This window comes from Balearica regulorum, chromosome 2, assembly GCF_011004875.1.
Source record: "Balearica regulorum gibbericeps isolate bBalReg1 chromosome 2, bBalReg1.pri, whole genome shotgun sequence".
Classification (NCBI taxonomy): domain Eukaryota; kingdom Metazoa; phylum Chordata; class Aves; order Gruiformes; family Gruidae; genus Balearica; species Balearica regulorum.
Window position 1 is genome coordinate 41514006 of NC_046185.1, and position 18666 is coordinate 41532671.

General features: G+C 40.1%; 1 protein-coding gene across 7 annotated transcripts in view; it reads left to right on the top strand.

Annotated features, from left to right (window-relative positions):
- Positions 1-18666, top strand: part of LOC104639538 (thymocyte selection-associated high mobility group box protein TOX) — a 314557-nt gene that overhangs the window by 206972 nt on the left and 88919 nt on the right. Inside the window, exons 8-9 of one of the 7 annotated variants that reach the window (XM_075744040.1) lie at positions 9526-9677; positions 11969-14251. The exons of the other annotated variants lie outside the window; for them this stretch is intronic. Coding sequence (XP_075600155.1) covers positions 9526-9677; positions 11969-12005 — 189 coding nt within the window. The 3' untranslated portion in view covers positions 12006-14251. Of the gene's footprint in view, positions 1-9525; positions 9678-11968; positions 14252-18666 lie in introns of those variants that run through there. 7 annotated transcript variants of the gene reach the window in all.

The window sequence follows — 18666 nt, forward strand, 5'->3', positions numbered from 1 at the left end:
GATTAACTTTAATTTTGCAGAGTTCCAAAACTATGGTAGTATAGTCTGAGGGCTTATTCTGTCAAAAGCAAGAACAAATGAATGAGTTTACCTAGATGATGGGGAACTTCAGTGGAACTGTTTGTGCTAGCAACACTGTTTATCATATTCTTCTGAACACTAGCACTGTCTCCCCCCAAAATTCAGGAGACATCCTTTAAATAGAAGAATGTTCATAGATCCATCTGCAAATCTGGGAGTACCCTGAAATATAAGTGAAATGTTAAGTCTTTGGGAGACATATTTTACAAACAAAAGGCAAGCATGTCTGGAAAAAGATATGATTGTAGGGTGTGCTGTTATCCTTGTGCTGACTCTGATGTGGAATACTCAGAGGGAACAGGAAGCAACATAGGTTGTGTTAAACATGCTAGATTAAATGAACCTGATATGTTAATTTATGCTGCATTCATAACCTCATTTTGCTATATAGAAATACCTTTTTTTACTGGAAATAAGTGGGCTGTCCCCAGTATCCCAACATGGTGGCTTTTTTGTTTGTTTTTTGTTTTGTTGGGGTTTTTTTTATATTCTCAGTGGTTTACATCATTGATTCTCAATGCATTTCATAGGAGTTCTGAATGACTGTAAGCCAACCATAGTATTGTGACTTTGGGGCCCAGGCCTATGGAGGGTTAGAGAAGATTAATTCTGCTGATTTCATGAGAGAAAATTTCCTTTTGTATTGGATGAGATCTGGCTATCAATAATAAGATCTTCCTTTACAAAGAGGTATTAGAATAAAAAATATTTGGATGGAGTTGCAAGAATCTACAAAATTTGTATATACAAAACTTGTCAGTTCTGGTTGATAATACATAGTCATGAACTTGCTGCATGTTTTGAATATCTCTATAAATTCACCTTTGCTAACAAGGCATTTGCATTTGTTTTCCAAGCCGGAAACATTTCGTCTCAAGATTGGTCTTTAGAGATGGGAATACCTGAACACAAAACATAGCTTCTAGCTGGGAGAACAATTTAACAGAGAAAGAAATTTTCCAAAACAGGACAGAAAAAAAAAAAAGGGGAAAAAAAAAAAAAAAAAAGGAAGAAAAAATTAAAAAAAAAGAGTTGAAAGCAATCTGGACTGACAAGTTTAGTTGTTCAGAAGGTAAACGAAGGTGTGCTCCGGATGATCTGAATTTTTTCAGAGACTTTCGTCTTAGTCTCAAGAGTGATTTGGAGTAATCAGACAGGAGGGAAAATTTGTAAAGTATTTACAACTTTTTCCTAGTCCAGTTTATTTTCATGATCAGCGTAAACAGATTCACCAGACTTATGACCACACAAAATGTGGAGTCTTTTACTGTCGTGTATTCATGAAGGTTTTCCTATTAGTTAGAAAACCAGTATCCTGGTGTGAGTGTCCTGGGAGAGCCCATGCTTAAGACTCAGAGAAACTCAGGAGTTAACCCCAAGCCTAGGCAGCTAGAATTAGCTAGGGGAAGTCCTAAACAGGTGAGCCAGGACGATCTGTCTGGAGACCTTAAGCCTGTTACAATCCTGGTTGAATCTGAAGGCTCAGAGCAATGAGAGGCAAAGCAATGGACAGAGACTCAATGCAATAGCCTGCTTGTCGGCGTTTAACCCCAGCAGGTAACTAAGCACCATGCAGCCGATCGCTCACCCCTCCCCCTCAAAGAGGTGGGGAGGAGAATGGAAATAAAACCTTATGGGTTGAGATTAAAGACAGTTTAATAGGATGCAAAGGAAGATAATAACAACAGCAACATCAATAACAACAATAACAATAACAATAATAATAATAATAAAGCAAGTGATGCACAAATGCAATTGCTCACCACATGCAGAAGGGAAAAAAAAACCAACCTGATGCCCAGTCTGCTTCCAAGCAGCAAATCCCACCTCCCGGCTCACTTCCACAGTTCCATACGGAGCACGATGTTATACGGCAGGGAATATCCCTTTGGCCAGTCTGGGCCAGCTGTCCTGGCTGTGCTCTCCCAGCTTCTTGTGCACCTGGCAGGGCATGAGAAGCTGAAAAGGCCTTGACTTAGTGTAGGGACTACAACTACCTAGCAACAACCAAAACATCGGTGTGTTATCAACATTATTCTCATACTAAATCTAAAACACAGCACTATACCAGCCACTAGAAAGAAAATTAACTCTATCTCAGCTGAAACCAGAACACTGGTTCATCTACCCAACATGAAAAACATCTGTGACAGCAGTCTGTTGAGATTGTATAGTTATATTTCAGTGAGTTTTTATTGCAAAGTCTTCCAAGTTCAGATTGTTTGTCAAGTTCAGTGTCACTTGTACATTACTTGTCCAATGCAGAGCTATAGATCAAACTTATTATGACCTTTCCAGAATCATTGATAGGCCTAATTTACTGAACAGATTTGAAAATCTGGCTTTATTTATTGAATTAATAGTACAGTAGGGGCTAGCAAAAGATGTAATGCAGATGTTAGATACTTACATATGCATATATGCAACATCATCATTACTGTATGAATCCACATGTAGGTGTTATGTCAAACCATTACATACTACAAGAAAGATAAGACAATATGAATCTTGTGATGTTTTATTTTACCAAGTTGCACGCTTGTAGCATATGGTGTGTGCATCAATGGCTTGAGAGTACTTTCACTCATCTGTGAGATGTGTGGCATGCAGCTGAGTTTTTTGTAGCTTGAGAGAAAACACAGGACACTAGGTTGTAGAAAACAGGTGTCTAGAAGTCAATATGTAGACCTGTACCATGATGAGTCTTTCGCTTTACTAAGTGCAAGTACAGTAAAGAAAAAAAATCTGTGCCTCTGTGATCCTGCTCTCCATTGTTAAACTCATGAAAGGTTAGCTTAAATACTTTTTTACCAACTTATATTCCTTAGTCAGAAAAGCTGATGCTTATAATGAAGATACCATGGTGAGATATTTCTGAGCTTCACTCAAGGTGACAGGTGCTTATTACCTGTTGAAATGCTACGCTGCCAATCTTAACTACATTTCTCTTTAAGTACCACGGAACATCTACAAGCCAGTTTATATTTCTTACACTCCTACTGTTGTTTCAAAGTAATGCAACTTTTGAGCTCTGGAAAATCTGTGTAATTTCACTTTAGAATATTTGTAATACATATTTTTACTAATTTTTTTAGCATACAACCATTTACACAGTTTATGAATTGAGTTTAAATATAGAATCTATTTCCTTTAAAGAGTGATGTTGGCAAAGACAAAGCAAAAAGTATGTTAAATTTTAGGGCAACAGGTGTGCTAACAACACCGTGATTTGCCATGTCAGAGCAGAATGGTGGTAACCTGTCTAGTGTCTTAGGTATGACTTTCTAGTCGTACTCAAGAAATGTAAGAAAACACTGTCCCCAGGATTTCATACTGCATTAGAGCATGGAGGACAGGTTGACCACCAGCAGGCACATAGCAAGAAGTCAAGAAACTATAGCCTGAAAGTAAAGGCCTCCTTCTGACTCAGTTGTCAAAGGACTCTGCTCTCCCCTTGGCTCAAAACTGAGCAAACACCCTACTGATCACAGAGCATCTTAAAGAGGAAAAGACATAGTAGAAAAAAAAATAAAAATAAGAAAAAAGCCCTCCAAATGATGACAGCAGCACAGAGTCAACAGCAATGAGGACAAAGAAGAGGCGTAGCACCACCCTGTATGTCCGGCCCATGGTGAGGAGGGAAGGAGGACTCTGGATGTGAAGTTCAGTCCCCAGGAGCGTGGCACAGACCGCTCCACCTCATAAAAAGACCGACAAGATGAAGGGGAGAATATGTAGTCTGATAAAGCAGAAGCGATAGCTGCATTTAATTCAACTTTTTTCAGTTCGTCTTCCCTCAGCTGTTTGATTTCCTTCATGCTAAAGGTGTGGCGACCCTAAGCCTTTTCCAAAGAGTCCGGCACGAATCCAATTTATGCAAGCAGAAAGAACAGAAACTACTTAACATCCCATTCCCTACCGCATGACTTGACGTTTTCCTTTTCAGAAACCTCACCACTGCTCATACCAAACAGACTAATACACTTTAAGAAGAAATGAGGTAAATTTTCTCAAGTCACACTGCAGCATAAAGCTGAACAGGCAAGAGAGGGATAAGTCTGTCAACAGCTTCCTAGCAGTCTTCTACCACAGGTGTTTGCAGACTCAGCTGGCTGGACACCACCATTGCAAACAGAGAGCTGTGCTGTTCACATGTTGGAAGCGGCAGTCACAGCTCCCAACGATGGTGGGTTCTGATTTTTTTCTTTTTTTTCCCCAACATCCAGCTTTGCAATAGTTCGTGGCTTACTAGTGTGATGCTCAGTGGTAGGAGACTCTGGGAATCCCTGCTCTCTACAGATCCCCTGCTTTAGAACTGTGGCTCTGGGAGATTTGGGCACTTACTTTCTCCAGGAGAGGAAGGATAGTTTCTTATCAAAGACTGACTTGTAGTACATCTGAAGGACTGCCAGCTCCAAGAAAAATCACGTAAAGATCCAGACCTCAGTCCTGGCAGGCAGGGACGTAGTTCTCCAAAACCACTGTGCGTGAAATCCACAAACTCTTCTTCTGTGTGTAACTTTGAGGAGGGACGGATAAGAAGTGCTGACCTGGGGAAAGAGTTCTGCCCCCACTGCTGCCAGGACAATGAGCTGATCTTCATCAGCTCTGCAGGGAACAGCACGTCCTCTGCCACTTTCAGCAGGCCTTGCCTGCAAGTGTGCAGCTGCCAAGAGAGGCTGCCAGCTGGAGAAGGGCAGTCTCCTCCAAGAGTCCACAAAAGCTACAGAACATCAGGAAGATCAGAAGTGTTGGTAGCCAAAAATCCTCAGTGACTGCACAATTTCTGATATTTTTTAAATCAATTAATTCTGTGGAGTATGCAGCTGATGCAATGCATCCAAATTGTTCTGAAATGCACAAGGCAAAGTAAAATTTAAGTATTAGTATTTTGGTCATATGCCTAGCAATATTTTTTAATTTCTTTTAAACAATCTTATCTAGTTTGAGTTAGCTAAATATTTCTGTAACTTCTTCAAAGTAGACTATTTTGTCTCTATTCCTTTCTGTTCCAAAACAGGGAATAAATTAAATAATGGGCACTACTGTAGACCTTTGGGGAGCTCATTTACATAGTTAATCCTTTCCTTTACACTGTAAAAAATGACCACTTAGTTCTATTCTCATACTTACATTTAAATTAGATTCTGATTTTGATTATATTTAACTTCCAATTCTGAAAATATACTATGTTTTTCTTAAATATTATTAACAGGAGCCATGTTAAATTTTTACTTTGTTAAAGCCTAAATCCATTGTGCAGCAGTTTTTCTTTCACCCACTTTTGACACACTGGAAGAATCTCAGTAGATTAGAAGAGTGTGAATTTTCTTTCATTAAATGCTCATGTGAGCATCTCATCACTGTATTATTTTTTTAACTGATCCAGGGTTGCTTCTCTCCAATCTGTTTCTTAGGTTTGACACGATGTTTAATTTTTATTCAGTTGGGATCAGGTGATCTGAATCTTAACTCTTGTCATTCAAATCAGCATGATTTCTCCAAAGTTCAGGCTAAAACGGTGTCTGAAGCTGGAACCTGTTTTCTCTTGCAAAGTCATTCTTTCCTTTCTCTACTCAGACACTTGTGCTTCTTTATGAGCATTCCAACCCCCCCCCCCCCTCCAGCCTGTTGTACTGTGCTGTTTTGTGTGGAGAGTGATGAAACCAAGGATTCACTCCCTCCCAGATATGCCCAGTCCTTGTTAAGGAACACTTTTAAGTAGCCCTACTGGAAGCTTCACCTTCCTTGCTCAAAATCCTGCACCCAAACATTGGGTGGGATGGTGAGTCCCATTAAAATCTCTGTCCCACTTCGGTTCACAGGTAGAGCAAGCAAAACTAGATTCTCAATGTCTAGTAACCATGGCTGCAAGTGTATGCATAACAAAGAAGCAGAAGATTAATGTATGTCACTTTTTTTTTTTTTTTTAAATAATAACTCATTTCAGTCTACTTTTAGGTATTTCTTTTCCTTCAGAAAATAAATGTATACAGCAAGATGATTGCATAGCCTGCCACAAGTAATAGCCTCATTTTTTCTAGTATATATTATATACAGTAAACTCATGGACCTGCTGTATTTGTCCAGATTTCTTCCTCTTTTTTGTTAAGGTTTGTCTTCGAATGAGGTCAAGAGAAAAAAAAAAAAATCATTAATATCTGTCAACTTCCTTTATAACCTTAAGGAAAAATCTTTGTATGATATCACACAGACAGATTTTCAATTTCCTTGTGTAATAAACAGATGCTTTAGGATTTGGATGTAATTTAAAGGTTTAAAATATCACATTGAGATTGATGAATAAATCAGTTGTGAAGACAAAAACATTGATGCCTGTTGAAAATACCTCTCCAGACAGGCAGGAAATGAAATTAGTTCCCAGTAAAGTGTGGAGATGAGGATCACTGTTTAGTTCTGCTGCAGGCTTTTTAGGACTTGCTACAGTGGCACAACGAAACTGCTAGGGCTACAGAAATCTAATTAAAGAGCAAATGTCCCTCCTGACATCGAATTAATCTTTATCAAGTTCCCTATTTTTATTTCAATCTGGAACAAGAAAATGAAATTTAAAATTCTAGGCATGTTGCAAAACAGTTGGTGATTTTCTCTTGAGCATTACAATGCAAAAACATTCAGCATTGTTTAATTAGACCTCGAAGCACTCATTTTTTGAGCACTTTTTATTCCATCATTGTTTGTTAAGGGCTTACATAAATAATACACAAATATTTACTACAGGGCTGTCTCCCTCTGTTGTACAGACCTATATTTCCAGAGTTTTTCCTGTTGATGAAAAAGCTGAAGTAATTATTGTTTACATTTTAAACATCACCACACTTTATCAGTCCTTCATATTAAATTCAAGTTTCTTAAATTACTTTGCCTTAACAAGTATGCTTTCCAACACCCACACTCCTGATATTCCAATCGCCCTCAACCCCAGTGGGACCCCTGAGCTGCAGCAGCTCAGCTGCTTCTGGAGCTGGAGCCTGGCTCAGATACCTCTGCACCGCGTTAAAATTTATCACCTGAGCACATCCTAAGAAACAGGCCCCAATGCCAGGCAGTTATAAGCTCAACAGACTTGCTAGGTGCAAGATGAAAGTGTTGTTACCCCTTATTTTGCAAGATAGGAGAATTAAGTTTGGATCCATGGTCCCAACCTTAACATGAGAGGTATCAGTTCAGTCCAAGTCCAAATGCACGTGTGCTTCACTGGAAGACAGCCAAAGCTATTTGGCTGTGGTCACACAGAAAACCTGAGAAAATACAAGAACAAGTCAAGTCCCCACCCAGTTCCAAGCTGGCATTTAAACCACAGGACCATCCTCCCTATTTATCTTAAGTCCAGAAGAAACTGGATGGATATTGCACTGATGGTCTTTTCCCCTGACTTGGGGGAACGAGCACTGGAGTCTCTGTGCCTGCTCACTGTCACGCTGCGCTACAGCACTGCTGGAGCTACTGGCCCCGTACGGTGTTTTTCTGTGTATGATTGTTTCATGAAGACCGGTAAGAGAGAGCTCAGGGACTTTGCTACCAAGGGCAAGCCTGAGTGCCTGAGGGTAAGGTGTTTCTGTGGTTAGTTTCCTCTTACAGCTAAATTAGAAAGGCCTTACGGGTAATGTTTTGTATAAAAATGATGACGGTGACATACAAAACCAATTTTTATGCCTTCTAATTACACGAAACTCCAACTAAAGTCATTGGGAAGTCTGCTCAATTACAGTTTCCTTTGGATTCGTTGCAGGCGCGGGGGTTGTTCGTGCAGCCTGATGTGCAGGTTTAGAGCCTGGTGAAAAGGCTGTGTACAGAGCATGGGGGTTACCGTCCCCACGGGTGGGGTTTATTTTATCTCGTTAGCAGGGCACTATATAAGTTACATGACAAGTAGATGCAGAATTCAGCTTGTGAACTTGCCACTACTAATGGTCTGTTTCTTGGAGTCATCAGGGACAAAGTGAGGCTTCAGAGAGCATTTAAGGTACTGAGGTGTGACTCGGAATATTCTCCATATGGAAAATATCATGGAAGAAAGTGGCGCTCATTTACAGCCTAGGCAAAAATCTGCAGTCAGGATGAGTGGAGTGAGGTGACAACGTACATGAGAGGCAGAACACCTGCAGGTCCTCCAGGGAAGAGGAGGAGTATAATGCACCAAGAAAGAGGGATGTGAAGAAGGAAGTGGCATGTTATATTTGAAGGAAGATCATTTCTGGGGGTGGAAGGGGACAGGCAGAATCTGAGAATACTCTTTTATCTTGATTAGAGGTAGTGTGGCTGAGTTGTTAAAACTGCAGAAAAAAACAGCTCTCCCCAAAATTCCTGTCTTAATGAAGGCTTTGTATATAAAGTGACCACACACTAAAAGCTATGAGCTTTAATTCTATCTATTCAGTATGTGGACTTGGGCTAGAACGAGTGGATTTTCAAACTAGGTATCTTGGTTCAAATTCAGTTTCTGATTTAGCAGTTACACATCCAGTTAACTTGAGTGGGAATTGTATGCCCTTGCCCTAGGAGTTTGGTCTGTTTTTTTCAGCAGACATGGATTGCTTTCATACAGCATTCCCATACTTTTATCCAATGTAGTTCTTCAGACTTTACAGGAACATGATGTACATTTATACAGGGTGAACCAGCTGCACTAGCCTTGAAATTTCAGTTGTTCCCCTGGTTTTGAAACACAGCATTTAACCATCCTCATATATCAAAAGAGCTAAAAATTGTTATGACTTTTCATATGACAGATATTTCAGGGAGCAGGTTAGATGTCTCTTTGTAACTTCCACTTTTTTTTTCTCCTTGTCTTCTTGGTTTCAAAAAGCAAGTTATTCTGTGCTACTTTCACTGCATTAGTCCAACAACTGTTAGAAAGCTTTGGTTGAATTTCTGTTTAGTTGAGAGAGAAGTACAAATAAAAGAAGCAGCAGATGGTCCCTTTGTGACTGAATGAAGAAAAAGGGTTTTGAGAACAATATGTGAATAGGTGTAGTCTAATAAAACAGTCAGCCACCTGCTGCCTACATCCTTCAAAAAGATTCTGTTGCATATTCTGGGAATTAACGACTAGTGTGTATCCTTACATTTAATCAAAATGGAAGCTCTAAGGAGCAAACAGACCTTTTTGCCCCAGCGCTGATTGAGTTGTTCTCTTGGTTTTGAATTGTTTCTGCTCTGTCCCTTTTAGTTCCATCCTGTGACTGTGTAATAGGTAACAATGATTTGGCAGTGTTTCATTCCTCAAACCAAAGAAAGATTCTAAAACTTAGAAAGCACCTACACATTTTTTCCTGTTTTAGGTTTGATAAACTAAAGTACACCTGGAAAAGAAGTATTCTACCATTTCACAGTACACACTGTTCATTTTGGGGTTTTTTTAATGCACCCAACCTGTTGCTTGGTTTCAGTACATTGTAATGTACTTGCTTTCTCCTCTAGGGATTTACTCTTCAGCCTGATTATCAGAATATCATCAATCCAACATCAACAGCTGCACAAGTTGTTACCCAAGCAATGGAGTATGTTCGTTCAGGGTGCAGAAATCCTCCCGCACAGACTGTGGACTGGAATAATGACTACTGCAGTAATGGGTAAGCAGCCAGTGAATGCCACCTTGTGTTGAGCAACATTCATGACATGAGTATCTGATAGAGAATTTGGAAACAGCTTTGTTGCCTGTTCCCCTACAGTATTTCAGAAGTGCATCTGTGATGGCATTGTATTTATTCAGCAGCTAGACTGTTGTGGGAAAACAAGTTTTCAATACATACATTTATGAGACATTGTTGTCACCTTATCACAGCACATACACTCTGGTCTTAAAGAACTTCCATTCTTTAGAAAACCAGAACTGAAATCTTAGGGAGAAGGGGTAGGAAAGAAGTGTTAAGATCACTGCCTCTTACTTGAGAGGCAAATGGCGCAAACTGTTTTCTCCAAATACTCCATTGCTGAGGAGAGCTTGCTGCTAGCAAAAACAACTAGTTAGGGTCATGAAGACCCACATCAGTGAGATGCAGGGGTGATGTGTGGGATACAAGATACGTGAAAGGGAATGGCATGCAGATCACATGACTGTACCCAGAAACAAAACACCATACCTGTAGGAGCTCTGTGCCTTTACCATAAAGGTAGTGGCCCCTTCAAACCTTCAGCTCCTCTGCAGCATGGTTTTTGTGGAACCATGTTACTGTCCCAGGAACTGCCTCGAAACAATTAAAACTCTGAACAGAAGGTATCTTTTGAGTTTTAAGTGATAGATGTTGTGCCTTGTGAACATGCCCACCAGCCTGACCTCCTCTTGACCTTGGCATGAATCCACAAGGCAAAGGCAGATAAATAAAAGCTCTCGGTTGCTACCAAAGTGTCAAATCCAGCCCAGACAAATGAACACAAAGCAGAACTAAAGACCAGTTTCACCCATTACGTTTACTCAAACCGAGAATTTCACTTGCATTATTGTTTTAAAGTGTTTCTGGAACTCAAACTAGAACTGAACAAAAATATTTTTCTGGTTACTGGTTCAGAGTAACATCTTGACTAGAATTTGCTGACACTGAGGCAGATATTAACTAGTCTGCACAGCAGCATCACCTTCCCCCGTACCTATCACCGTTAACCCATGACTTTCCCAGTTGTTCAGCAGAACGGTCTCACTTCTGTGCTGTACCACCATAATGTCTTGATCTGTGGTGCAGGCCCTTGTAGGAGCCTACCCAGCCCACAGATCTTTATACTCACTTACACCAAGCTCTGAATAGGCTGTCCGTTGACAAACAAGCCATAGCCACCTGTGGCTTTGATTCCTGGTCTCTTCTGGATAAAAACAATGTGCGATCATTCCCAGCAGTGCTCTCTAGGCACCCACTGAGCATAATTTTCCATCAGCAGAATCTTTCTCTGAGCAGACCCTGTATATACCCTGTGTAGATATGCCTTTGTGAATCTGGGCGCATGAACTTACCCTATTTTCGCTGTAGCATTGGCATAAACTGCCAGTGCAGTGTAGCTTGCTCTGTGCTGCTCTAGGACGCCAAACCAAGTAAGCTGTAAAGCTGTGGAAGAACAGAACTGGTGCCTGGGTTTTGGTGAGGAAGTAGGATATTAAGAGCAAAGCCTTTCTCCCAGAAAATCTCTGCAGTGTGAACCAAGCCCCATCAATGATGCTTCTTCTAAATGATATATTTTTTTTCTGACTTCTACAGACTGTTCCAAATTAGAAACTGGTAAATTATTCTTTTTGCTCTGAGCTGGTATGCTTCAGTTGAAGCTGAAACCCAGCAAGAACTGAATGTAAAAGTGTGCTAGACACAGTGTATTGGTGGAAGGTCTCTTGTAGAGCCTGGTCTCCTGTAAAGAGTTGGTCTAGTTGGCTTTGCTAGAAGCTTCTGGTGTTCCCTTGCGTATGCTTACCTGAACCTGCCAAGCCAACACGTTCTGGTTATGTTTGTACTAGTAAATACAGTAGGCCAGAGATATCAGCGGCTGGCACCCACGTTCATGCAACTAATCTCTCCTGCCCTCTAAGGATAGTGGCTGCGTGGTATAGGGTGCTTATACCCTCAGCAGTACTTACGGGATTTGTGAGAGAGGAATAGTCAGTGCTACCAACCCGCTAGTGCAGGTGATCCCAAACCAGGGCTTAAACCCATGTCCCCGTCCTGTGCAGTTTAGAGCCAGATGTGGTCTCTGAGTTGCTACATGCCCCTATGGCACTAGGATTTTTCTTATTATTACCATGGTAATGCAGTCGTACTTCAATGATATGCTTGGAATGAATGACACGTTGTGGGTTGTAGGGGTTTTTTTGGAAGAATAGGACTAAAAATTTGACATATTTTTTTAAAAAAAAAATACATTTGTTCTTTTTTTCTTTGAACAGGGGCATGCAGAGGGACAAAGCACTCTACCTTACCTGAAAATCTGAAACACCTCTCCTTTCCACTGAGGAATGCAGGGAAGTCTTTTCATCATGGATTGCTTTATGCAGTCAAGGCAGTTCTGCATTTTATTAGGAAATACAAGTTGCTAAGCACTTAGGACTATTTGAGCTTGTGGGTCACCCACTCTGGAAAAAATAGTCTTGCTTCTTTCTTTTTCTGTTTTTTTTTTTTCCCCCCTCATTTTTTCTCTTTTTTTCTCCTTTCCACCCCTACCCTAAGATCCTTTAACGGACATTGCTTTTCTTCTTTCCTGAAGGAAACTTGGACCATTCAGATTTTATGTTGGTTTTTGCTGTGAAGTGCTGCGATAGTAACTGCCTTAGCAACTGTAGATGTCTCGGATAAAAGTCCTGGATTTTCCATTGGTTTTTCATAATGGGTGTTTATATGAAACTACTAAAGACTTTTTAAATGGCTTGATGTAGCAGTCATAGCAAGTTTGTAAATAGCATCTATGTTACACTCTCCTAGAGTATAAAATGTGAATGTTTTTGTAGCTAATTGTAATTGAAACTGGCTCATTCCAGTTTATTGATTTCACAATAAGGGTTAAATTGGCAAACATTCATATTTTTACTTCATTTTTAAACAACTGACTAATAGTTCTATATTTTCAAAGTATTTGGAGAAAAAGGTAAAATATTCCCAAATGATATTAATTAAAAATATTGGCTTTGTCTCATGAAATAAACACAAAAAACCTAGGAAAAAAACTAATGTTGATAAAGAGCAAACACATTTATTTTGTACTGCCTAAAGAATGCTTCTTTTTTTAAAAGAAAATCACTTTATGTGTACTGGTTAGTAAACGTCATTTAAGTCCTTTTATGTATAAAACTGCCAAATGCTTACTTGATATTTTATTAGATGCAGAAACAGATTGGAAACAGCTAAATTATAACCTTTACATATGGCTATGTATTATTGTTTCTTCATACTGTGTCTGTATTTAATCTTTTTTATGGAACCTGTTGCGCCTATTTATGAAATAATAAATATAGGTGTTTGTAAGTAAATTTGTTAGCATTTTAAAGAGGTTTCTTTGACGCTTTAACTTTTGCTGGCACAAATTGTTCACAACTGATGTGAATACTTTATTTAGTTTTTACAGTGACATATATAACACCAAACCTGCTTTACCGGCAGAAAATGAAGGTAACCAATACTTATTTCTGTATTTCTTTGTTTGTTAAGGAAAATAAAAAAAAAAAGTATTTTAAGTAATTCCCTTTTTAAAGCATTGTAGCAAGAAGTTGCCCAAAACTAAGACTTGAACCAACAAGACTAACTGAATAAAAATACATAATGCTTCTTCTTGAAACTTCATCAGTTTTCATTAATTAGTCAAGTGGAATAAAAATATTATCAACAGAAATATTACCAAATATGCTTCAGCCATTTTCTTATACATGCAAAAGGTCCTATAGAGTTTTAGGGAGTGTATCACACATATATTCATCCTGAAGTGAAAGGTAAGTTCAACAGCCACAGGGAAAGGGATAAAAAAAATCCCAAAGAAGGTATTTTGTCAATGTTTTGGATCAGGGATAGCTCTGAAAAAATATTTCTGGAGGATTTAATCCTGGATGCCTGTCCAATTAATGGAGAGTACCACTGATTTGTATTTTCTATGTGAAATAAAGAAAGCAAGTCGGATAAAGTACACATTATGCAATGCCATTGATTTTTTTAAAAAACAAACCAGAAACAAAGGTATGCTTGCTTTGGAATGATTTCAGGCAATGTACAATCAGAATCACTTGGCATGTAATACCTAATAAATAATGCAGATCAGATGTGATTACTCAAATGACTGTAGCTGAGAGCTCTAATTTTCCTGTCTTGAAACTGTATGAGAACTCGTGATTAAATTCACAGTTTATTGTTTGTCTGTTTAGTACTTTAGAAATATATCAGCACTACTAATTACCCAATGTCTTCTATTTATTATGTTATAGTAAACTACATTTTCCACTCATATTAATTCTAAAGCGAGAAGATAATTACTAGGGATGAGAAAAATCAGCTTTGATTTTGACAGGCAGTTTTCCTTTTTCTTTTACGGAAAAGAACTGTGTTATCTCCATTTCTTTTAGAGCAGGTGCGCAGTCACATAAAGTTGTTAATTTCGGTATCCAAGCAGAGTTCAAAATACAAGAAAACTTTAATGTAAATAAATAAAAAAAAAAACCATCATGAATAAAATACTTATTCTGTATGAACCTCTGGGTAGTTGGTGTCTCAGTCTGTAAGAAGGGAAACCTGTGGTGTGTTTACTGTGCAGCACCTTACCCGTCCGGTGGTGTGAGTGTGGTTTTGTGTCTGGGCTCTGTTTGGATGGGACAGCTATGCTGGAAGAACAGCAGCTTTGGCCAGGGTTATATTGAAGCCACTTTGTTCCAAAGGAAAGATCCAGCCTCAATGCATAAAATGTCAGTTCTTCATGTCTGGCCTTGGGAAAAAGTAATGGTTGCCGGCCAAGGGCAATCCATTATTTGTTTTCAGCTGCATATTGACAGATACAAATTGTCAATAGATGGAGTCTAGAAGGTTGGGATCCTTTTGTAAGCAGATGAAACTCCACTGGAGTTCATGAACATATACCCCATCCTTTGCTGAAGCACTGTGGCTTAGGCACCACAGTAACACAGATACCCAAGTCACCATCTGTCATAATGATGGTAATGAGAATGCACACAGGAACAAAACAACCTACACATTGAAGCAACACAGTAACGGCAAGTAAATATGATAAAGACATCTGTCAAAGTGATAGAAACCAAGGGAAATAATCTCTGCCATTAATTGAAATCAATATTTTTTTTTAAAACTATTTTTAAAAAGAGGCAGGCAAAATGCAAGATTAGCAACATAGGCACTCTGGAAGATGTAAATCCAATTTACTTGCAACAAGGTAAGCAGAGGTTTTGGAAAGGAAAGGCTTTTCGATTTTACTGCTGCTCTCAGTGTGCCCCATTCCAGCAATGCGAGTCCTGGTCTCTCCATCACCAAACTCACAGAGGTTCGAGCAGAAATCCCGTCCAGCTGCTGCCTCTGACCCAAAGAAGCTCTTTGAAAGGACTTGCTATAGGATTCCTCCCCTCCGTGTTTATCCACAGGCGGTAATTAATGTATTCATGAAGGGCCCCAGCCATTCACAATGAAACATAATGTATTCGTGCCCAGTTCTCTCACCAAATACCAGTTCCTGATTCCAGTGGTGTCTCTGCCAAATATTCCCTGCGAGGCTCCTCTGTAAACAGGAAACCTGACAATAAAAGAGCTCATTACTGGAAGGTAAAACATGCTCTTACCACCTTCCTCAACCTTCTGAGACTTCATCTCAACCTGAACTACCATCTCCAAGACTGTATTTGACTATTTCTTACCTGATCCTGTAAACATGGCAGATCCACGGAGATCTCTTTCTGTTCTCTGGGGAGATGGAGTAGGTAAAAATCCTTATTTTGCACAGACTGTGAGAAGTAGCTAAAGAGCTGCAGGTAACCCATACAGGAGTTCATCCCCAGAACTCCTATTGATATGTCGGTATAAGTACAGATAGAGATAGAGATAGATAGATAGATAGACATGGATACATGGATACATGGATACATACATACAGGGTGATGTGGTTTAGCCCCAGCCAGCAGCTGAGCACTACGCAGCTGCTCCCTCACTCCCCCTCCGCTTCCCCCCACGCCTCCCACCCCGGGATGGGGAGGAGAATGGGAAGGAAAAGGCAAAACCTCATGGGTTGGGATAAGGACAGTTTACTGGGGTAGCAAAGGGAGAGGGAAAAAACCCAAAAACAGTACTTAACAGAGTATACAAAACTGGTGATACACAGTGCAGTTTCTGACCCAATGACCGTACAACTCAGACCGCATGGTCAGACCCATCTTGAAGCTGGACCGTCCCCGAGCCGCGCGTCCTAGAGCTGTGTTGCCCCTCCCCAACTAGCCCCTCTTTTATACTGAGCATGATGTCATATGGTATGGAATATCGCTTTGGTCAGTTAAAGTCAGCTGTCCCAGCTGTGTCCCCTCCCAACTCCTTGTGCACCCCCAGCCATCCCACTGGCAAGGCAGTGCGAGGAGCAGAAAACACCTTGGCTCTGTGTAAGCACTGCTCAACAACAGGTCCATATAACAAAAACATCTCTATATTATCAACACTGCTTCCAGCACAAATCCAAAACATAGCCCCATACTAGCTACTGTGAAGAAAATTAACCCTCTCACCTGAAACCAGGACACATGGATACATACATACATACATACATACATACATACATACACAGATATATAGATATACAACCATTGCCATGTTAATTATTTATCTGGTGTCATCAAGTCCTTTTGCATTTAAATAAAATATTATTTAGCTAGTATAGCTGGCAGTGCTGCAGGAGGTACTGAGCACCTCGAAGAACACAAGGTGCTTTGTGTCAGGTCTCACAGACAGCATTTGCTTTCCTTTGCAAAGTCATGTATTTTATTATTACCCAGCAGCGCATTAAATCACAACTCAAATGTAGTTCTTATTCCACTGACAAGAGGACAAGTGAGAACAATGACTTGTAACATTTCAGAGTCTGTCACAGTTACTGCCTAATTAGAGAAACCCACTAGCAAATGTGCATCTGCATGGATCCTGCGACTGTCATCATTTCACATTCTATTAAGGGCTTGCTGCGATAGACACTTTACAAAGAAATTTCGTTCAGACTAATACCAAGCTGGCAAACATGTAATTGGCTAGAAAATAAAATAGGAGAGGAAAAAAAAAAAAAAAGAGAGGCAACGGGAAAAGAAAAGGAAACCTTCCTATTTGGAAAACAAGCTGTGTGCAAAAATCCACAGTGTACTGCAGAGAAGATCCTTACCCTCTGACAATTGTGTGTTTACAATGAGTCTGAGCATAATTGCTCTGATGGGCTGTCAAGGAAAAGATTAATTTGGCAAAGATTAGTATTGACTTGCTGTTTATTAAGGCTTTTAAACAGCTGTATCTGGCAACATTCCTGTAAGTGCCTGTCATGTCTGAAACTCAGGCTCACACCCGGGTGCTTGCCAGCTGTTGCTAAACAATCTTACCACTTTGAGTATCTTTCTCCAGGCTAAACAGCAAGAGCAAAGTATTGCCAAATGAGTCTCTCTCACTTTTCAGATGTCAGTTGATGGCTTGATGGCTGAGCTGATAGCAGCTACTGGCTGCTGGCAGGGTGGTTAGAGAAGTGCTACTACACCAACCTGTCCCCATGCCGAGGGGACGGTGCTGCTGTTAGTCACCTCACCAACAGAGAAAACCACAGCTTGCAACTGCTGTAATGCGAAGGGGTTTTAAACCCCTTGGTGCCCATGATCAAAGTTGGGTAGGAGGCAGAACTCCAGAGCAAGTGGCTGATTCCCCCAGGTGCTTGGTGGGCTCTGATGGATAAAGCCAACAGGTTAGGAGGGCGTGTGAAAGTGCAATAGACACCATTAATCTTTATGAAACAAGCCAACATTTTCTTCTATGATTTTTTTTTCCCCTAGACTGCTGATAAAAGTTGTAAAAGCCACAAATGCACACAAAATACCTTGGGTCAATGGAAACCTGTAAAAGGAAAGATGTCAGCTGTTATTTTTGTTACATTACTTAAAACATTTCAGCTTGCACTGTAGGCTTTAGTAGCTAGCTCAGAAACAAATAATACCAATGGAAAGCAGGATAAACGGCTGCAGCTAAACGCCAATACAAATAGCCATGTGTTACAATTAAAGTTGATTTGGCCTTTCCAATAGAAGTCTGATTTTCTGGGATTAATCTTGACCTTTTCAAGTTGCATCAGGCTGAAATAAGTTGTCAGAACAGATGTGAATTTTGTTTGCAGAGAACAATTGTAATCCAGTAACCCTTAGAACATCAGCGTTTTCCAGAGCGCCAGCAGTTGAACAGTGAGGATGCGGACGGCAGTTCCTGAGCGCACGCAGCAGGCCTCGGCAATGTCCAGAGGCTGGAAGTTTAGGCCAGAAAATTTAAAACTGGAAACAAAGTACTTTTCCTTTTAACTCTGAATTTACCAAGCAGCACAGTGGATGCACAACCACTTGAAAAAAGATCTTAGATCAAGGGTGGATACCTTTGCAAAATGCGTGTTCTTTAGCTAAACCAGACATGTAAGTGGGTGATATTCCATGCACCACTGTTTCGCAGCAGGGTGGGCATATATTTTGCTATACAGAAGTCTCTGAAGGCTGCAAGAATCACACATTTCAGATGCTGCTCTAAACTAGCTTTCTAAGTTTTGCCTTGCAACTGCATGGCTCCACTATTAAAAAGGAAAAAAAAAAAAAAAAGAAAGAAAAAGAAAACCTCTAGTGAATATTGAGGCTTCTCACACTTTGATAACTACATATATATGCTGACCTTCATGTTCCCAAAGCGGCTAGTTTCAGTGAAAGTAAAAAAAAGTCCAAAGCCTTTCAAATATGGGGGGGGGGGGGGGGGGCAGAGGGGCTACTCACCTTACCGCGCTAGCACAGCAACCGTAAGCCGTCTGCAGACACACAGCCTGCAGGATGCTTTTGTATTACAGGCTTTCTTCACAGTGAAACACTTGGATCCATGTTTATGCCATCAATGCAGTCAT